Source organism: Odontomachus brunneus, unplaced genomic scaffold (assembly GCF_010583005.1).
Source record: "Odontomachus brunneus isolate Ranch 3 - 2012 unplaced genomic scaffold, Obru_v1 Obru_scaffold_003, whole genome shotgun sequence".
NCBI classification, from domain to species: domain Eukaryota; kingdom Metazoa; phylum Arthropoda; class Insecta; order Hymenoptera; family Formicidae; genus Odontomachus; species Odontomachus brunneus.
The window spans coordinates 481481-503583 of NW_022639453.1; the positions used below are offsets into that span (position 1 = coordinate 481481).

Consider the following 22103-nt stretch of genomic DNA (forward strand, 5'->3'; position numbering starts at 1 on the left):
ATATATATATATATATATATATATATATATATATATATATATATGCGATAACGATACACTTCTCCCATTTAAAGTCTTTCGTTTAATTTATTATGTAAAAGACGACTTATAACATCGTGTGATCCTACTGAACAATTATTTTTATTATTTTAACGAAAATGATGGATATATAATGAATAAACACATCTCTAACGTCAAATAGATGGCATTATTTGTGACTGTTTATTTGAAATCATTGTTTCGTGTAAAGGGTACGAAGAGAATATTAAAAATACATGATTTTATATACACATCTAACACCTTATGCTTTACACCTTACGAGTTCTATTTGCATTATTTTATTTATTAATTATTATATTTGTTAATTATTTGTTAATTATTTCAATTTTTCAAAGCAGCTGGAAGATATTTACATTCACAATTACAATATTTACATTCACAATTACAAAAGTTAATCTTAGAAAAAAATTGGATATATATATATATATATATATTTTTTTTTATTTCCTTCTGTTACAAGTAAAAATTTTAATAAAACGAGAAATTTTATTGTTCGCGTAACAAATATAGTAAGTTCAGCCTTTTCTCATTAGATTCTATCATTCTTATAGTTAAACTTTCAAGTCATTTTAATTAAAAGATAATTTTCGACTCAAATCATTTTAATTAAAAGGTGAATAATAATCGCCGATATAAAATCAAATAAAAAATCAAATTAAAGAGATCGTTACTTAATTTATGTAAAAGATAACTTCCATTCCTGTTATATCTATGTAAAACATGTAACCAAATGAATCATTATAAAATAAATTTACGGTATCATTAGAAACCTAGGGGATTCAATTGAACGCATCCACCGACATCGAACACATTCCTTGAAATTTTGTTTAGTTTGCTGAAGATATCTAGATGCCTTTCAGAAGTGACTTGCTGCAGATTGTAGGCAACGCGCATAGACGCCTGAAGCAATATTAAATCATGTATGACAATCGAAAAACGACAATTTCATGTATTCACATCATCATTGATACGATTACACTTAGTAACAAAGTTCGTACCTCCGTGCACCAAGTCTGAGTCATCAGGAGCTCGTGCTCCGCATTGGGCAAATTCTTGTTCAATGATCTAGTCGCCCTGCTCAATATAGCTGCCATCGTATACGTGTCGAATGCGGCCTGCGTGATCCTGTGGAGGATAAACTGCTCGTCGACAATGCCTCGTCCGTACTTGATAAGGGAAGCTTCTATAGTTTGGCCAAAACTCTCCACGCTCTGTGTAATAGCAATTAACATATGTATATATTTTAATTAAATTAAAAAATTGATACTTGACATGTTTATCTTATACTAACCTTATAATTCATACGATATTTTTCTTTATGATATAAATAATATTTTTATAATTTTTTCTTTACCTTGGAGCAAAGCGCTGCACTCTCCGCCAATTTCGGATGCACCAAATGCGTAAAAGTAGGCGGTAAGCTTAAACCTATTGCTCTGGTCGCTCGTTTAGTAGCTTCTCCAAAGAGCAGACCCATATTTGCGCTGGGATTCTTGAAAGCTTTCTGCAGCTCTTTCAAGTGGCTACCAGCGTATTGAATTCCCGTAAGAGCTATAAACAAACGCAGAATGTCGTTTGTTCCCTCGAAAATTCGAAATATGCGCAAATCGCGCAATACGCGTTCCAGATTAGTGTCACGCATGTAACCCATTCCGCCTAAGGTCTGTATAGCCTCATCGCACACCCACCATGCAGACTCTGATGCAAAACACTGTAACAGGAAGTAATTACTCATCTTTTTATTGGAAACCGTTTGTATATTCATATATTCTGATGCACTGTAAGATACTTTGTATATTCATTTATTCTAAAGCATTGCAAAACATTTCTCGGTATTAATATAAACTTTTGTATTGTCTATAAAAATAGACCAAATGCATAATAAAAGAGGATTACCTTTGAAATAGCTGCTTCCAAGTGGTAGTCTTGACTTCCTTTATCCATATTGCCGGAAATCATATATGCGAGAGACTCAGTAATGTAATGTAGTATTGACATGCGCGCAATTTTTTCCTGTATAGTGCCATACTTATCCAGTGTATGACCGAATTGCACGCGTTGCGTCGCATGATTCACGGCTTTGTTGATGCAATAACGCATAGTGCCAGAGAGTGCCGCAGCCATACCGAATCTGCCGTTGTTCAAAATATTCATTGCAACCTTTTAAACGTAATAATAATTAGTATTCATAATAACAATTACGATAATAATTAATGCATATAAGTCACATGAAACTCGAGTTTGTTGCGCAAATTATAAGTTATTATTATGTGATAAATTTATGTGATAATTCTTTTGATTATATAAGTTTGAAAACTGAGATATCAGGAACTTTATCAAATAGACGATATGTGTGTAATTAATTATATAGAAAAAACAACGAAAATAAAAACTAATTGTGTTCAATTACAAATAGAAAAATATGAATTATTAATTTTTCTGCAAGTTTTTCTACCTTAAAGCCTTGACCCTCTTTGCCAATGACATTTTCCGCCGGTATCTTGACGTCCTCAAAGAATACCTCCGCCGTGTTACTACACTTGATGCCCATCTTGCTCTCCGGCGGTCCACTGGTGACACCGCCGAATCCTCTTTCAACGATGAAGGCGGTCATTTTGTTCTTCACTACGCCCGTATCCGGATCTTTCGTGGGCACTTGCGCGAACACAGTCATTATATTGGCGATACCGCCGTTCGATATCCAGATCTTGCTACCGTTTAGAACGTAATGCGACCCATCTGCGGATTTGACAGCGCGACAACGTATCGAACCGGCGTCGGAGCCAGAACTCGGCTCAGTTAAACAGAAGGCGGCGTATTCGCCGTTGCTAACTCTGGGCAAGTATTTGGCTTTTTGTTCCGGAGTGCCGAACAAAAGTATACCCTGAAACGCACACGCACAGTTAAATGTTATCAATGTGAGCGCAGCCAATGAATCATGTAATCGATTAATCATTAATGATCAATATACATAGTTGGCATTCCTACTGGGGTTCAAAATGAGGCTTTTAGTTAGTCCTTGTATTGGAAAAAATAAAACTAAAGCCCGCACACCAAAACCTATTGGAAACTGTAGAAAATTCCTATAGCACTCATCAGATCTCTAGTTTTGCAAGAAAGTGTAATTTTACTTTGAGTCCAATGCTCTGATGAGCGCCGAGAGTGATGCCCACGCCGAGGTCGTGGTAGCCGCATATTTCGACGCATCGGCTATACTGAGTGTTGGTCAGTCCCAAACCACCGTATTCTTGAGGCACTTGCAAAGCGAATGCTCCCAACTCCCAGAGCGCAGCTGCGGTTTTTTCGTCTAAACTCGCTTTCTGATCGTTTTTCGCTGGATCATTAATTTCCTATGAGAAGAAGAAAATCAGATCTATAATTTTACTTCCAATTTGATAGACGTTTGAAGAAACATTTACCTCATAGAACTTTTCCATAGGGTCGATCAGCATTTTGACTGTGTCGGTTTGTTCCTCAGTCATAGGTTCAGGAAAGGGAAATACTTGGCTCAATTGCAACTGTCCACGGAAGATATTCATAGTGAAGGATTGGGATTCTTTTATGGCGGCATTTTCCTGCGGTGCTTCCGCAGATTTGGTCTTCACAGCAGCCTGAGTAGCCAAACATCTGTGTAATTTGAGAATTGTTTTAAACAATTTCCACTGATAATAATTAAATTTAAACAACTTTTCTCAGTATTTCTTAGTACTATTAAAATATTGTTATAGTTATTCAGAAATTTTACATTTCTCACATATACTTGTTTGTGCAGTTTTAAAATTGCTATTTTTTTCCTGTAAAATTGTATTTATCTGTATAGAACATAATACACAATTATTTTTAATCGAATTTAAAAAAGACTTATATTTTAAAAATAACATACGGATATATATACACAAGTACATATAAATATATGCAAGGTGATAAGATCGAGAAAAGTATGTACGTAAGCGACAGGCCAAAGTCCATGACGTATCACGCACATAGATTTATAGTTAAAAATATCAGTGATACAAATTTAATCAACGTAGAATCAAAGTACACTACGAATGACATTAACGACAACGCATTTTACGAAAATCGCTTAAATTCTGAGAATTAAATCGTTTAATCTTTAATGTTATCATGCATAATTAAATTGCGTCGCATTAATTTCCATCGTAACTAGCTTATCTCTCGCATGCGCTACATTTCTCTAATTTCATTTTTCGAACTGTACTTTCATTTTACGAAAAGAAAGCATTGCAAAACTATTCATAAAAATGTTATCGCTTCATCAATTTTCATTCCAATGGAATTTCCAATTCACTGTGACTTCGTTTGAACACTGAGTTTGAACAAAAGACCATTGACAAAAGCAATTGACTCAACCTCAGGGAAGTAAATCAGAAGGAATTTGTCAGCTAACCGACACACTTTGCCAACAGTTCGATCGAAATTCGATAGCAACAGGTTGCTCGAGTCGGAACGAAAAAATGAACGACGATCGAAGCTTTACCTCGGTGCATTCCAAGACCCTAAGGACGTTTCAAGGGCCTTGTTAACATTCTTGGGTATCGAGAGAACTTTCACGATACGGAACATCTTTGGTGATGCAGCTACCACGGAACTCAAAATCGCACTCGTAAGCTGACACGCGAAATGTCGAATGCTGTAAAATGAAAAATACTTTCACTTTGCAAGAAATGCAGAATAAAATGGAATATTTCCAACACAAGAACCCACGTCACACACACACCTGACGTTCACACCGCCGTCGTATTACTAACGCACTCACTCGGTAGAAACATCTTTTATACGAGCAGTAATGCAAGAAGTAGGTTATAACGCGGACGGGTGGCGGTGAAATGACATATTTTTTTTGCTGAGTTCTTTTCCCTCGTTATTTCATAATTCCCGCCATGATTGTCAATATATTTATCAATAAACTTCAGCTTTTTTCTTATCTCTTTAAATTTTAAAAATTTATATTATTTCTGTATTTCGTGTGTACTTAATTAAGGTCTATCCAGATCCTCATTTTTATTACCACGAGGAAAATGAAGGATTCTGATTGGTTAATTTTCTTATACGTTGGTTGCTTTCCAACAAGAGATACAAGTATCATCCTCTTTCTTACTCACTAAATATGGAACAAAGATAGAATGATGTTTGTATCGACTTGTGTCTCTTGTTGGAAAGCAACCTTATGCATTATGCTTTTATGCAAGAGTGGTGCTCCCCGCTTTATTGGTCGAGACGATCTTGTGCTATGTATATGCGCCTATGTAAATTCGTCTGAATAGGCTTTTAGGCCTATTATCGCATTTGTTGCAAATGCTTTCTTGTCCAACAGCAGCCAATCAGCACGTTCGACGACTTGCAGGCGACAAATGAAGTATCGTTTTGAACGAATGACGGAAGAATACAATGGAATTTGGCCAATCAGAACCAGTACTGAAAATCTATAGTTTATATCACGTATACTATAGAATTTCAGCACTAGCAGTGAATTTCGGAACGCAGTCAGAGCGCTCAGTGAGCACTTGTGGTTTCGGATGTAGCTATTGGTAGTGCGCTTCTCTCTCTCTCTTTCTTGAACGAACGAACGCACTCGGTGTGATATGGCGGTAATTTACGTTAAACCACTGAGCGGTCATGATAACCGAGTAATGTGACGCGTGCCGCATGGACTTCTGCGGCGCCGTTCCAACGAAACTAAACTTCGGATACCTGCGGTATCCGGAAACTATGGGTTGAATAGTAAAGAACAAGCGTGCACACGTAAGTTGGAAATCGATGTTTGCAGTAACGCATCTACACTTGATAAGGTTATATAATGTAATTGTGGCTCGCAAGTCACGATTTTTTGCCCTTTCTTATCGAGATTTATGATTTTTGTTAATCAAAAGCCACAAACACGTAAACACATGTCTACACTTGGATTGATTCGCAATAAAAATCTGCGCACACTCTAATCTCGTTATAACTTATTGTGCATGAGGATATATGTAAATGTAAGAAGATTGAATGAATATTAATTTGTACATTGATTAATAAATGCAATAAAACACATGTCGCTCATATGAGTCTGAAAACTGATAGAGTTTCTATCAGTTTTCATTATGATCAGAGTGCTCTGATTGATGGTGAAGAAGTAAGAATGAAACAGTATTATCTCTTAACTATGTAAGCTGATAAAATGATAAAAGTTATGATAAATAGCTGTGCTTGATATCCTTGCTTGTATTTTTGCAGATAGAAAATGCTACAGCTAGCAGTATCTCTTTGGACACGATAGGAAATTGTTACAATTGGATATATTTCTTGCTGAATTCTAGTGTTCTTGAAAATTATTACTATGAGTAACATTACGTCAGAGGAGATTTCATTGAGATCGATTTTTAAACTCAACCATAATGACTTTAAAGAATTTATCTGTGGCTGGGGTGCTGCTGTCATCAATGTCACTGTTACCTTTCCAATCAATAAAATTATATTTAGACAGGTATGCATCACATGCAGATAATATCAATGAATGTATTCTTATAGTTGTGTTATGAATATGTAACTTATTATTATATCATTTTGAATATTGATAACAGGCCAAAAGAACTTATAAGAGTTAAGCGTTAAAAGGTTGTGCACAAAATATGGAAATATGATATTCTTATATACCACAAATCATCTTAATATTTGCATCAATAACTGTGACTAACTCTCATTTGCTGTTTTTCTCTCACCAGATGTAATATATTATTGTGTACATTGCATGCAAACATTTCAATCCTTCATTGGACCCTTTTTACATCTTTATACATATTTTGCACAATTTCTTAGTGCTCAGTTCTTATAGGCCTTTCGTTACAAAACTCTTTTGGATTATTGATGAGTCTTTCAATATATTCAATATATTAAATTTTTGTTCATTGATAACAAGTTTTTTGTTAATACAGATCCTGGAAGGAGTACCGGTGACTGCCGCAGTCGGACAGATGTCGCGGGAGGGGATACAACTACTGTATCGTGGAATTTTACCACCCCTGTGCCAAAAGACTCTGTCCGTCAGCGTGATGTTCAGCGTATACGAAGGATGCAAGCAAAGGCTCATTCTATTAACTGGAAGCCCCGTGTTAGCCCAAGTGATGGCAGCGAACGTGGCCGGCGCGACGGAGGCTCTCCTGATGCCATTCGAAAGAGTACAAACGCTGCTGCAAGACTGGCATTATCACGACAAGTTCAAGAATACATCGCACGCGTTTAAGCACCTGCTGACAAATTATGGGGTGACAGAGTGTTATCGTGGCTTCTTGCCCATTGTGTATAGAAACGGCCTGTCGAATCTCATGTTCTTCACATTGCGCGACCAATCAAAGATACTAATGGGCGGGCACGAGTCTCTGTTGACCAATTTTGTCAGTGGCGCGCTAATCGGTGGTTTCGTTAGCACGGTGTCGTATCCATTAAATGTAATCAAAATACACATGCAGACGAAGATAGGCGGCGACTTTGAGAGATTCTTGGCTGTCATGCGCGAGGTATATATTTCCAGAGATCGAAGTATAACGTATTTCTACAAGGGTGTGCATCTCAACTATATGAGGTCCTTCATCAGCTGGGGTGTGATAAATGCGTCATATGACTTCCTAAAGAAGATCTTTTTCTAGGTTGAATAATAGAATTTTATATTTATTTAGGAGATATATTCCCTCTCTCTTTGTTACACGACCTCTGCTGTATATATTAATTGGTATATTAGACAATGATAGGAGAGATTTTTCTGTTGTGTATGAGCGTCAAATCGCACATTTTTCCTGTCAACGGTATAAGCAGGATAGCACAGAAAAATAGTGTTTATTGTGGGAGCTTTACACAATGATACACACAATGATTAGGAAATGTTTTTAAATCTACTTTAATCGATCTATAATCGAGATAAAATCAAGGAAGAATTCTGTTTTACAAGGGAATTTATGAGTGATAGCTGCACTTGTGTAACTCAGTTAGAAAATCTGTCATAAAAGGAGTGTTTATAATTTGAAAACTAAGCGCTTCTGGACCAATGTTTATATAATCTTTTTTTATCTTTACAATGAGTAGAGTATGCTCTTAAAGTTTGTATATCTATTTCTGAAATACTCTGATACCTCTATAAATTGTAAAATGTATATAAAATGTAAAATTCTAAATCTACTTTGGATTATAGATCATTTGAGATAGACATTTAATGATATTAGCTGATCAAGTTATCTTGAATGAATACGACTGTGGTCATGTGATGAATTATAAAAGCTCACTGTCATTTCTTTCTGTCTGCAGAAAGACTGTATTATTTGTAAATATAGATGCAGTTAGTTATTTTTTTAAATTTTCGATTTAATTTTATCGTTATATAAATACACTTAGGGACTCTTTATACAGATTAAAATATGTGAATATTTTAGGAATATGTAATTAACAAGATAGGAAACAATTATGTGCAATTAGGTAGAAAAATTCTTGCCAATTATAAAGTGCTACCTAATTGTGATTCGATAAAAACACGTTTCCTGTTCTTATCTTAAGAATTATATATAATTCCATTGTTGTGAAATTCTGCAAATTTGTGAATGCTTAATAACTGATATATAACTAATATATGCAATGTTTAATATTACATAATCTATATGTGATATTATATTTTAATACAAAAATGTTCCAAGAACCTCTCACAATAATAGGAGTAATTACAGTATAATTAGGCAATTTGTTATTAAAATACAACACTATTTTTTCATATGTTATTAATTTTATATCAAATAGATAATGATGTATTGTTTTATTATATATGGCGCAGGAACAATTCGATTAACGGGACATGTTGCATAAGATATTGTTAATTACATCGTTTAATAAATCAATTTACAAGGAATGCAAGAAAAGAAATTCACACGCATACGAATGTTTTACAAATGATATTCTTCGTGGGATATTCACGCGCAGTTATGCAAAATACAATATACAATTCCGATAACAATCAGTGTTTTATTTCATTTCGATTCAGTTGCTGTGCTCTTCGACGTTAAACATATTTGTTCTTTCTTAATGATTTAGAAAAGTCAAGAACAGAAAAGGATCTCAAGTAGGTCGCGGGAAGATAACAATTTTTCTCGAGATCTAAAACGAAACTACGAACGCGCTAATTACGACCTCATCACTCAAACATAACTCATTAAAAATGAAATTCTAACGGAAACAAGTTATTCTTAAATAGAACCCGCCGCTCTGAACTCCGTCGCGAACGGGGTTGTCGCAGAAATAGGCAACATCGTGGCACCAAATTAACGCCGGGGGCGAGAGTGCTTTGATCCGCGCCTGACTTAACTCTCCACTTGTGCCCTGCGCGAATCGATGCGCGCCGCGGCTCTCGGCTGCGAGGTATATGTGGGTGCCGGTCGGCTCCAGCTTACACAGTTCGCTCTAGCCCGTGCCAGGTTCGGCGTTGTCCGCCGCCCGGAAGCGTCCCGTCTCGTCGGCTCGCGTCGCGTCCTCTCGGCCGGAGTCGTCGTCGATCAGCAGCGATATCCAGACTAAACGGGATCTCCAGCTGACCGTGTTGCACAGGTAGGACTGTAACCCGCCACCTGGAGCGGAATCACCGACCCGGGATCGCTTAACTCCGCCTGTGTGTCAACCCCCCGGGCAGTCGTGTTTCCTCGCGGTCGACGGGACTGGGACCGGTGTTGACAAATCAGTGTGAGTTATCGAATTTAGGTGAGTCGAGCGGGTCTCGTCGCCGTCACGAAGATGCATTCTCGCGAACGGACGACACGGGGGGAGAACGGACGCGTCGCGGTCGAAACTTTCGCCGAACTCGCGATTCGCCCTCTTCCTCGGGGAATTCGATCTCGGCGGTGTCACGAGTGCGCGAAGGGAAACATGAAAGATCGGCAAAAGATTATCGTGGGAGCGGGGAACGCGGGGAAGCTTCCCCGTGCGCACGACGTTGCAGCCTGAACTTCGAGGTCGCGAGTCAAATTCCACCGCGAGGGCTTCGATTCTCGATCCGCTGTCGGACACGCGAAGGACACTACCGCACTCGTCGACGTGGGGTAAGACTTCGGCGAAGCTGTGAGGATCATTTCCGCGTACCCTGCAGGTAGAATCGTACACTGAGAAAAGATACTTGAAGCTTGCTTGTGGGGCATGAAGCTTATTTCTGCGAAATCAAGTTTGTCTCTGTGAAATGAAGTTTATTTCTGTGAATGAACTTTATGTCCCACACAGATAAGTTTGCAGGCGTTCTTCTCTCGGTGCACCTCGGTGTCGTTCGATCGCGGCTTCCCAGTGCTGCTGCGGCTTTGCGAATCGCGTGATCGAGTACCTGGCGACTGCAGCTTGTCGTCTCTTTCTCTCTTCCTCTCTTTCTAACTATCGCACGGCTAACTTCGCGCGGCTGCTTCTCGACTGCAGGGAGAGCCATGAAGAAGCTCCGTCGAGGTCGTCGCGTCGTCGCAGCCGCTGCCGTCGTCGTCGTCACGAAGAACGGCCTCCCGGTGTCGCGATAGTGTGTGCGCGCCGATGTCGTCAGTGTTCGTGAGCCTCGTCGCCGAGGCTAGAAGCAGCAGTGTCATCACCACCGTCGCCAACGACGTCTCCACGCTCGAGGACACGCGCTCGAGGACACCCACTGATCGCGCACGAGAATAATGAGAATCAACGCGACGAAGATGACCACTCCGATCGAGGAGAAGATTGACCAGAAGCTGAAGGTTCGTAGCTTCTTTTCTTCCGTTGTTTCTTTCGTTAACTTCTTCAAGAGTACTGTGCGTGCACTCAGATTAATTTTCCTTCTCTGATTCGAATATGGTCGATAGGAATGTAACGAATATTGGTATAAATGCAAAACTCCACGAGAAAAAGAGGAAGCTCGTCACGTGACTGACAGATGAAATTAAATTATTTTCGTCAGATTTCGATAAATTTGCAAACAGCATAAATTTTTTAAAGACGTTTAAAAGAAATAGGACGCTTTAAGATATCATTCAATCATTTATTTATTATTTGGATTCTTTTCCAAGAGTGTTTTTGGCTGATTGCAGTTTATTTTACCATTTAGCGCACACTTGTATTGTTATGTCATTAATTTATCACACTGAAGAGATTAAAGAAGGGATCCAGAAGAAGAAGATGAATCTCTGTCATTCGTCTCTTATCCCCGCGAGTATCAATAATTATCATTCCACATTTGCATTCAGTCGCTCACGGCACGCGTGCATAATCCTGGCCGTGACACGCTTCGCCTGCATTCGCGCAATGCAGCGCAGATGTACGATGGGTATTCTGGGATGTCTGCACACAATCGGATGCATCGTTACTGCCCGGTGCATCCGCTTTCGCGAGGAGACATCGTGACGAGCTGGGTTAGCGATATCCTCCCTCTTTTCTTCTTTCTGTCGCGTTTCCTTTGATGTCCGTCGAAGTACAGTACGATCTCTTCGTTTCTTTTTCTGTTTTTGGTTCGCGCTCGCCCGGCTTGAGTGCTTTATTGACGTTGATCACGGGTTTCAGGTACGTTCGTGCTTACCGCTAGATACGCTATGCAGGCGGCGAACGCGATCCCGTGTTCTTGCATACGATAACGACGAGCGAAAGGTCAAGAGAGCCGTATACGGTGCATTACGGCCGAGCCACGCTGCACGTAATTCGCGACAGTTTGCACATTACCTCGAGTAGACGCACGCAATAGACGTCTGGCCAGACGACGTCGCCGGGATATCCTGTCATTTGCAGAGGATACTTTTGGACGTGTCGGGGTACACTCCGAGAAAAAGACATGGTGATGGCAACTATATAGGTGACAACTGTACGAGCTTCACATGTGAAATTAATGTATATAGTTTAAGAAACTATTTTGTAGTTTCTTGCAACTGTTATTGCAACTGAAGCCTTGGTTGCAGTAACTACAAGATAGTTTATTAAACTATACGACGGCTACTGAAAAATGTATGAGCAAAATCAATATTTTTGAACTGTTCAGTATGTTTATATGAGTTACACGATTTCTTTCTCATAATTCTCCTTATCCAATAGTTAATTTTATAATTTTAACAAACATATGAATTTTATCATGAAAAAAATTTAGTACTTTATTAAAAGTTGCATCAATATTTGTGAAAAGTCTCAAAATTCTATCTCCTACAACTTTTTTCTTTTTTCTCAAAGACGTCCAAAGGATATCTCCAAGACATCTTTTAGTAATTTGCGCTATCTGCGATAGGTTGCGATTCTATATACAAGACTCGTGTAGATGCCGCCTATACAGTTGCCATTAGCATGTTTTCCTCTGAGTGTACTATTACCGCGGAGCACTCGGGAGCGATTGGAAATTAATGGCTCTTTCTAATCACGGAAGGCGCTTCCCGTTCAATCGACCTTCTCGGTGTTTGGCTTCCGTCAGAATTCGATCGGACAAGAGCGCGATTTGCCTGACGGCCTGGAGATCCAAAAGTCGGAAAATCCGAAGGTGTAAATCTTGCCGACCGCGATTTTCCAGGACAGCGCGCATCCTCGTTCGACGCCTCTCGCGCGATTTTTCATATCACCTCGCGGGAATTCGAACTGCCGCTGCCGGCGTGTTTCATCATTCCCGATGAAATTCCCGACAGGCGCGGCAGGTGCAGGAAATGTTTCCGATCGAACCGTATAACGCCGTTAATCTGGCCTGAACGACCGACAATTCGCCGATTGTCTGTGAAAAGTGAGGAAAGTTTCTCGCCGACCGGCGAGCCGGGCTCGCTCGTCGTTGTTTTCGCGGAGCGTCCTTCGCAATCGATCGCGGTTCAATCGATTTCCCGTTTCCTCCTAAATCGCAGCATTAGCTGCGACACGGACATGGTGGATATAGTTGACTTGGGATCAACGCCAACCGAATCGACCCGGTTAGACCCTGCCCGTAAACGTCGGTCGGAGTAGAGTAAAATTCAAGTGATTCCCTTGTCAGCTTCGAATGTGGCGGAAGCAGAAAGAGAACACGCGAGAAAGAATTCAGCGTTCGTGGCAGCGAAAGAATACGCGGAGTCGCTTTTGCATTAAAAATACGCATTAATATCGTATTACATCGGTGCTTGACACTCGCTTTTACTTCTCTGAGAAAACTGCGATATTATTGCACTAGAGGTTTCGCGAAAACAACAATAGCTCTGGTTATGACACAATGAAGTTCATGTTATACAACCACGTAACCGTGTATTCCGCTTGTTTTTCCAGGGTAAAGAGAGAAAGATGGAGAACAAAACAAAGAGAAAACAGTACGAATGACATCGATTATTTTCGCGCTGCTACGTCGAGCGGACATTGAAGATTACTATTATAGAAAGATCGAAGGAGTAACGAGAGAGAACGGTGGCGCGATACACGATGATATTCAGCACGCCGGATGCCTCGAAAAGCGCAATGCAACGATAACGCGACAGTATCCGCTATCGAAATTGGTCGCGCCAATCGCTCCTTTGCTGTTCAATTTTGCACAACATGCGGAATCTGGAAATCTGCTCGTTCTCGCGCAGCCATCGACACGGCGTCTGGAGAATAGTCAGTTGCGTTCGCATTTTAATGATCGGATTGACATGGAATTAGTTGAAACAGTAGCACATTGTTAATTGACTGATTGTTAATAATAGATAACCTAGCTTCGTTTTGTTAAAAGTCTAGAATCGATTTTGTTAAAAACCTAGAATCCGTTTTGTAAAAAACCTAAAATCCGTTTTGTTAAAAATATACGGCGTTAAATGTGTAACAAGAGCACGATTGGGAATGTCTTCACGAGAATATCACGCCACGTCCCGCTTCGCTGATTTAATGACCCGAAAATCTCGTTTATCGGTCACGTTCCGATTGTCGCTCGAGGGTTCTGGGTAGTTTATAGGCATGAATCAAAAGAGTTTCTCTGGAATTTTTTTCACAAAGAAATTATTAGACAAACATTGGTTTTACCTTTTTATTAATGTTTTTATTAAACTTTGAGCAAATTATGATTTTTTTTATAATCTTCCTTTTCTCCACTACATATACTTAATTTTATAACTTCAACAAACAAGAATTTTGTCACGAAAAAAATTCAATATTTTATTAAAAGTTGCATTAATATCTATGGAAACTTTCAAAATTTTATTGCCTATAACTTTTTTTTTAATTCAAGGAAAAATGCATTTTTCAATACTCTACAATGAAAGAAAAAATATCTAAGAAATAACAATTATTTATTTGGTGAGTACACACTGTGACATCACATATTTACTTATACTATAAAACATCTTTTTCAAATAAGCAAATATACATTCTTGAGACTTTAAAAAATCTTATTTTTTTATGAAAGCAGTTATTTATCCTATTTAAATGAAAGAATCTAGATTTAAATATGTATGCTGTTAATATATTCACTCTTTTCCTTTTTCTTCTTCTAAATAAATATTTATTAATTTTTAGATTTTTTTACTCTCAGTGCAGGTCAAAAGAAACTTCTTTAATTTATGTCGACAAATTACCCAGAGCCTTTAATACACGCTCTCGCCATCCCCGTGCGTTTGTCTGTCCGGATCGGCCAATTTAGCGATGTCTCTCGCGGCCAATCGAGCGTGATTCTCTCTGACAGAATGCTCGCGGAATCGATTCTTCACGTTCGCGACACGCTCGAGACATGCTCGTTTAGTTACTTTACACGTGTCGACGGAATCGAGTTTTCATATTCATGGCATGCAAATTGCCATGAAATTGCGTTTACGTTTACGAAAACCTTACCCGTATTTTATCCCGACCGGCCGTCTGAAATGTATGTTCCGATGCAAATATGAGAGAATTTCGTCGAAACTTCCGCGAAACGTGCGACCAGCCTTTGATATTTTCGCGTTTGCTCGAGAGAAATCGACTTCACGTCGCGAGCCGGTCAAGGAACTCGCGGCGGAAAAGTCCCCGCGTACATACCATACACGCGGTGTCACGATATAATCTGTAAATAACGCCCGCTCCGAAGATTCCCCGATAATTCGGTTAGTTTTTTTCTTCCCACTTCTTTCTGCCGTTTATAGCCGTTATCGCCGGGAAAGGAACAGCGGAATTGGATCGTGACCGTGTGATTTAGCGAGGTCTTGGCTCGCGCGCGCGTTGAAGATGGAAAAATCGATTAATTAAACGAAACGAGTTGCCGCCATTGTCGGAAAAATTCACGCTGGGTATTCCGCGCATTGAACGTACGGACGAGCAATGTGGTTATTATCGAGCCATTACGGCCAGTCAACAAATACGAATTAATTATACGACCCATTACAGCGCCCTGCGAGTCAAATGTAACGGGTGGGTCGTATCGTCCGACGAGTTCAGCGGAGGCTGACGTAATGACGAATAACTTCGTTGGTGATAATCAGGCATGATCGCCGTAAAACTCCCGATAAAACGCGGACATTCAATTAAGAATTTATTTACGGGCCGAAACGGTCGTTCAGGCCTCATGCATAAATGTATGTTTTCGCTATGCGATGCCTTTCCGGGCGCGGTGCGCGATCAGTCAATATGCAGGCTTCTCATTAGTATCGGAACGACGGCAGGCTCGTTTTCTTTAATCTTCAGAGTACTTCCGTATCGAGAGCTTCTTAGAAGTCCGGAGTAGCTTCCGTTCTTCTTGACCTGGTGACCTTTTACCTCGCGAACAAAATGCACAAAAATGGCCAGTAAGAACCTAAAACATAGCCAGTATTGCGGCTACATAAATTTATTGTATAAATTTATTGACATCGTAAAACTGACAGAACGTAAACTTAAGACAAACTCGGCTGGTTGGGCCTTTATTGATCATTTTTATGCATTTTGTTCGTTTGTTATATTTCTAGAGCCAATAATCTTATAAAATTTCTCTCGCCTTCTTTGGTTCGACTCTGAATAAAATCTTCTGAATAAAATTTAATAAAATCGTAGAAAATTTCTATTTTCTGCAAAACTCTTTTATTTTTATTTCTAAAAATTTAAAATTTACTTTTTCTCAGCAGCAGTCAATATTTGTATCAAATTTATTTTTTTCTATTTGAAAAATTGCTGACACAGTGCAGTCGTGTGCAAATACCACAATCGATCCAACCATGAATTGCGCTCGCGTTAATGTTAATGAAGTCTGCGAATTGAGATAATGCATTTAGCGAACGTTTTTTGTCAACTGGAATTTATTGCCGGCAGGTACGGACGGGGATGGTGACGGTCAGCGACGGGAAGAGCAAGCCCGTACCGATGCGCTTGCACCTGTCTATGGAGGTACTGAAGCTCCAAAGAGAAGATCTGGAGGTAAAGTGCCGGTCGCGTTATTCATGAGGCTTGTCGTTTTTGACCGATTGCGTCGCCGACACGCCGGTGTCTTATCGATCGGTACGTTTATGAAACGTGTCAAAGACAAGAATGCATTTTTAGCAGGCAGCGAATCACAATAAGCCACCTTTGGATGCGAAGGAGCGCATGGTGCAGATCACCAGGTCAAAGATCGGGGGTCTGGGGCTCAGTATAAAAGGCGGAGCGGAACATAAGCTTCCAGTGCTCATATCCAGGATCTATAAGGGTCAGGCGGCCGATCAGTGCGGCCAGCTTTTTGTAGGGGACGCAATTATCAAAGGTATTTCACAGGAGCTGTTGCATACACGTGTATTCGCTGGTGTAGATTATTAACTCACGTCAAAACGTTCGGTTTGGCCTCGTCTCTCAGCTGAATTCCTCCTAAATCATATTATTTTGATCGAACGCTGCGATATATCTCATTAGAGAGCACTCGTTTCTCGTTTATTCATACCGATCCCGACGTGACATGACATTGACAGTTTAGCGATAGTTGGGCGGTACAGTTAATGAGTATTGATTTCGATTCCTACTTCTGCCAGTAGCTGCCTCCTATTGAAACAAAGTTGATATCAGCAACGTTCCGTATTATTCATGTAACAATCGCGACTACCTTACTATCACAACACTACTCTTTGTCCGTAACAATATTGGGAATTTATTAAAATTACGTGATCCGTGCGATGAACTCGTAGTGAACGGGGAGTACATCACGGCGTGCAATCACGACGACGCTGTTAATATCTTGAGGAACGCCGGCGACATAGTGGTTCTAACGGTCAAGCATTATCGAGCCGCCAAGCCGTTTCTGCAGAAGAATGGTATGTTTGTACATTGTCCCGAAAATAGGATCCATGCAAAACAACGATTTCACAGTGCGCTGACATTCTCATATCTATCGACAGACAAAGAAGAGAAACTCGATAACGTCGCAAATGCGGAAGACGGATGGATATCGCCCAATAGGCAAGGCAGTCCTCGATGCAGCCACAGTCGACAGAGCTCGAACGCATCTTCCACTTCGATGCAGTATAAGAGATGGGTGGACGTCATTACAGGTAGCTAACTTATTTGCGAATATGACATTAAGTTTAACTCACAGAAATTAAACTTTATTAAATATGTGTAGCTCATATAATAATGCATTGACTGTTTTAACATTATGTTGCAGTTCCGTTGATGATGGCATACGTGACGAGATACATATTCGGCACGGACAAGTTGAGGAGAAACGCATTCGAAGTGAGAGGTCTCAATGGGGCGCGCACGGGCGTGATACATTGCGACGACAGTGCTATTCTCAGTCAATGGTTGAAATATATAACTGATAACATTACAGGATTGACGCACTTGCAGGTGATATAATTAATCACACGATCGATCGTGCGATGTATCGTCGTGTGCTCTATTCGTCTGGAATTCTGTCGATGAATCCGCGATAACTATGTAGCACTTTGTAGGTTAAATTCGTGACTGATTTTAGATGAAACTGTATAATCGTAATTTCGGCGTCGGCGAGCGTATAGAGTATATGGGCTGGGTGAACGAGGCGGTAAGCAATAGCAATCAACCGTGGCAGAGTTACAGACCGAGATTTTTAGCTTTGAAAGGACCTGATTTGTTGTTGTTCGAGACACCGCCTGTAAGGATCTGCTTCACTCTTTATCGCATAGTTCAAGTCTTTGAAGTGATTGTCAGCTCGCTTTATTATTACTAATATCGTTTCTTGCTTCCAGTGCAATATAGGCGATTGGTCACGCTGCGCATTGACTTTCAAAGTTTACCAGACGATGTTTCGCGTGATGCGAGAGTCGGAGAACGTGGACGAGAGGCAGCATTGCTTCCTGGCGCAAAGTCCGGGGAAACCGCCGCGATACTTGAGCGTTGAGACTAGACAAGAGTTGCTGCGGGTCGAGGCGGCCTGGCACACCGCTATATGTTCGGCTGTCACGCATTTAAAGGTGAATACGTGATCCGTTGAATTCGCGCCTCTGTGAAGTATCGTACTCTAACGTGCATTTTTGCCTGTTGTTACAGAGCAAAACATTCCCAGTAACGTTCAACAGCAGAACCGCCGGTCTAACGTTGGAGTGGACTCAAGGATTCACGTTGTCTTACGAAGGAATCGGAGAGATCGCGTGGCGTTACAAGTTCTCGCAACTGAGAGGATCCAGCGACGACGGTAAGAGCAGGCTCAAATTGCACTTCCAAGAACCGGACAGCATCACTATCGAAACAAAGGTAAACTCACATTCTGTGATAAAATTGAAAATTTCTGTTGTGGCGTTGCTTTAACAATTTTTTCTTCACGTTTTGTTCAACAGGAATTGGAGTGTTCCCAGTTGCAAAACTTGTTGTTCTGCATGCATGCGTTTCTGACGGCGAAGGTAGCCGCGGTAGACCCCACATTTTTAACGTCGACCACTCCGTAAAGAGATGTAACATAGATATAATATTGAACGTTATTGCCGACGAATTACCAAGTGGATCAGATCTTGTGTTCTGTTGTCGTTGTGTACGGATTAGATAGAGCGTGTGCGCTAAAAAAAGAAGAGAAGTCTGCCGCGTGGCGGAGGTGAAAGGTGACAGGAACTAGTCAATATATCCAAAAGGTATTTTTATCGTTTACATATAAAATCACGCAAAGCGGTACTACTTTACTCATCCTACCAAGCCAATTTCACTAGTACGTATATGAACCTAACGGCTATCATAGTATTGTACGCATCTAGATAAGAATTCGCCGGAGTTTCTAGGGCAGCGACAGCGTGCGGCATCTATGGATGATCGCCCGACGACGATGCGATTACATTGTTTATTCTTTTGCTACACGTATTTTGTGTCTTTTTTTTAATCATTTTTGAGAGACACAATCTCGTATATCTACGATTTTATACGTATTTAGTATGTAGCGAATCACACACGCTGTGGATATACTTCAATGCGAAATACCCTTTTTGCAGACGTATCTCTCTTGGTTTTGCGCTTTGGTTGATATATCGTATGTCTGAGATTATAGAGATTTACAGACGACCAATGCGCCGGTTCATGATTTTTAAGTTACGATGACGAATCGGTTCTCTTTCTCTCTTTGTTTCTTTTTTAGTTATAAGAGATTATTTATGTACACCTTAAGTATTGTATTGCATACCGTACATATATATCAGGTGCCTTAAAAACCATGAACAAGGAGTAGCTAAATTAACGGAGGCATCAAAATTTCCGTTTCAGCGAGGAGAATCATCGCGCATCCATACTTAGAGTATCGATGGAAGAACATCGTTGCAGTTCAATAAAAAAATTTTTGATTTGCGTTTTAAGGATACTTTGGAGTGCGAATGAATTGGAAAAAAAAAACAGTATTGATTCGTCCAATGCGATAAAACGTTGAGGAAGTAACAAGTTATACAGCCCTATAGCAATAAAACTGTAATCTACAATTAGATGGCTCACACTCTTGAACGTAACTCAGATATCGAAATAGTTTGTTTATCGATTCAGTATTATCGATGGGGGCAATGATAAGTTCTACAAAATAAGGGTGAGCGCCATCAACATCGAGCTAATTGCTGAAACACTCGTGAACGTTAACGTACTTTCCCGTATTATTAAGCGCGACTGCTTTTACTTATCATTTAACCAGTAATTCACGAAATTCGTTCGCATGGATAATTCCGATATAATTGTGACAAAGCCTCGCGATGCACCGAAAGCTTATTTGATACTTAATGGATATTGAATCACGTCACTCGCGTTCCAACAGGTCTATAGTGTGTCTTCAGAAAGTGTACCAATTATATCTTTCCAATCATTAGCTGTAGTGACTTAGAATTAACATCTGTATATTGAGTATCTTATCTTGGTTCGCAATTAGATGTAAAGCAATAAATCCATAATGAACGAACAACTAGGACAAACGCAAGGATAAGGCGGTAGAATATAAACGTATTATAACAGAACTGCGTATACAGTAATAAGTATGAGAGCCGAAAGAATATCATTATCGATAGCATCCGCAAGAATGTTGCACGTTTTCCAATGTCAGCCTAATAATTCTCCTTCATGGATGTATTGTGACACATAGATAACGCGAAACTTTAACTTTAAATTTTAACGTCGAGGAGACCGTCGCGGCTTTTGGTTTCTATCGTGTATCCTGAGAGTCTACGGTTACTCGTAGAAAGTGCCTACAAAGTAACATAGAGAATGTAAAAAAAAAAGAAGAAAATCCGCTTCTGTTATATTAAAGCGTGGTCTAATGCCGATTGTACTTTTCTAGTCTAAAGCGTGTCAGAGAGTTACGCGATACTATGGCCAAGGCGTTTCATATCGCTCATCTCTCGACCGCGAGATCCTAAATTCTCATTCAGTGATAGAGAAGAAAAATAAAAAAGAGAATATCGTCATTTCGATGCATCCGTTGCCGTCATTGTATGAACAACATGTATCGCGTGAAAATGTATCTGTCTGCATATTTCTGAATTTTATTCATCTCAGATCGACATAATAGATATAATGTAGTGTAGTGTAATAAGAAATTAAACAATATACATATACTCGCTCTTGAATTTGAACGCAGAGTGATTTCAACGATAAGCATATTGAATTTACGTTTCCGTTTAAACAAAGTTTGATTAAAATCAATCGAGAAATAAGATTTAGTTATTTACCATTTACACTCTCGACGCTTAATTCATTGCAATTATTTAATCTTTAATAAAAGAATATTTTTCTTTTTATAATATGATTTCGTTGGGAACCTCTACGTTTAAAACTGGGAGCTTATCAAGAACTGCACAATTATATTACATAGATAAGTTAGTTAAGGAAGTATGGAATGAAGCTGAACAAATCTAAAGCGCAATTAGGTCTAGATTATATTTGTCGAAATTGTAGGTCTTCTTTCTTTCTTTCTACACAGTTGACTGTTAGAGGAACTTAAACATGATACGTTTATATTTTGTTGATGCTTACAAATTATCGTTTATTTATTGCGTATCTTACATTTGTTAAATTAAAGATTCTTAATTAAACATTTTAATTACTATGTAATCAGACTTGTGTGAATTAATTTATTAATTTATCAATATATTACATATATATCAATAATACATATATATTTATTTATTTTTTTCAAACGATTCGTTTGTACTACTCTCCAAGAATTCAGCTCATTCCATGAGTTATGCAATAGAATAGTTGTATATAGCATACTTGGGCTGCAAACTCGCTGAATATTTGATTACTTTCGCTAAGCGTCCGCAATTCTCGTTCTCATATATTCTACTCAGATTCATTTACCAAATTCATATTTCTTTCTTCCTTCGTGATTCGTGCATATCAGTACGAGGTGGAAGAGCGAGCTCGCGGCGCCGGCTAACATCAACATCGGAATCTTATACTTCGAAATATAGTTTATCTGTTATAATGTCTATCCCCCATTGACAATATGTTCTAAAATATATCATTGTTAGAAGTTACAAATCCTACGCGTCTCTTTGTTATCACCTGCCTTTCTTCTTAAGGGGATATACTTGAAAATTTTATCGACAAAATACTGACATTTTTCTGCAAAGTTTACACGTATTAGTTGCACATTATTACAATCAGGCGTAAAGTTTAAAAGAAGAATATGACGTAAACCTTGTAGGAAAGTTAATATTTTGTCGGTAGTTTTCAAATATGGCATCCCCTTAATTGTCTGTATCTCTTCT

At 39.4% G+C, this 22103-nt stretch overlaps 3 protein-coding genes across 11 annotated transcripts; 2 read left to right on the forward strand and 1 right to left on the reverse strand.

Annotated features, from left to right (window-relative positions):
* Positions 1 to 189: 189 nt before the first annotated feature.
* LOC116844789 (very long-chain specific acyl-CoA dehydrogenase, mitochondrial) lies at positions 190 to 4968 on the reverse strand. 2 transcript variants are annotated; one of them, XM_032816825.1, is made up of 9 exons: positions 4799 to 4968; positions 4559 to 4711; positions 3480 to 3687; positions 3192 to 3410; positions 2516 to 2944; positions 1957 to 2220; positions 1415 to 1771; positions 1059 to 1271; positions 190 to 960 (listed from the first exon to the last, which is right to left on the reverse strand). In XM_032816825.1, exons 2-9 carry the CDS (start codon positions 4642 to 4644, stop codon positions 823 to 825), a joined length of 1914 nt encoding a protein of 637 aa, XP_032672716.1. In that variant the 5' UTR covers positions 4645 to 4711; positions 4799 to 4968; the 3' UTR covers positions 190 to 822. The 2 variants fall into 2 exon arrangements, with proteins under 2 accessions (XP_032672716.1, XP_032672727.1); XM_032816836.1 differs by having other exon boundaries at positions 4786 to 4904.
* Positions 4969 to 5572: 604 nt separating this feature from the next.
* On the forward strand, positions 5573 to 9055 carry LOC116843599 (solute carrier family 25 member 51). Of its 3 annotated transcripts, XM_032814135.1 has the most exons (4): positions 5573 to 5823; positions 5952 to 6056; positions 6298 to 6547; positions 6996 to 9055. In XM_032814135.1, the coding sequence occupies exons 3-4, from the start codon at positions 6401 to 6403 to the stop codon at positions 7704 to 7706; spliced, it is 858 nt and encodes a 285-aa protein (XP_032670026.1). In that variant the 5' UTR covers positions 5573 to 5823; positions 5952 to 6056; positions 6298 to 6400; the 3' UTR covers positions 7707 to 9055. The 3 variants fall into 3 exon arrangements, with proteins under 3 accessions (XP_032670026.1, XP_032670015.1, XP_032670033.1); XM_032814124.1 differs by lacking the exon at positions 5952 to 6056 and having other exon boundaries at positions 5574 to 5823; XM_032814142.1 differs by lacking the exon at positions 5573 to 5823 and having other exon boundaries at positions 6054 to 6196.
* Positions 9056 to 9450: 395 nt separating this feature from the next.
* LOC116843584 (gamma-1-syntrophin) lies at positions 9451 to 21878 on the forward strand. Of its 6 annotated transcripts, none has more exons than XM_032814104.1 (12): positions 9451 to 9792; positions 10492 to 10790; positions 13288 to 13611; positions 16243 to 16347; positions 16471 to 16669; positions 17085 to 17210; positions 17295 to 17447; positions 17561 to 17745; positions 17873 to 18031; positions 18126 to 18350; positions 18427 to 18630; positions 18714 to 21878. In XM_032814104.1, exons 3-12 carry the CDS (start codon positions 13552 to 13554, stop codon positions 18819 to 18821), a joined length of 1524 nt encoding a protein of 507 aa, XP_032669995.1. In that variant the 5' UTR covers positions 9451 to 9792; positions 10492 to 10790; positions 13288 to 13551; the 3' UTR covers positions 18822 to 21878. The 6 variants fall into 6 exon arrangements, with proteins under 6 accessions (XP_032669995.1, XP_032670003.1, XP_032669956.1 ...); XM_032814112.1 differs by having other exon boundaries at positions 16474 to 16669; XM_032814065.1 differs by lacking the exon at positions 13288 to 13611 and having other exon boundaries at positions 9452 to 9792.
* Positions 21879 to 22103: the final 225 nt, after the last annotated feature.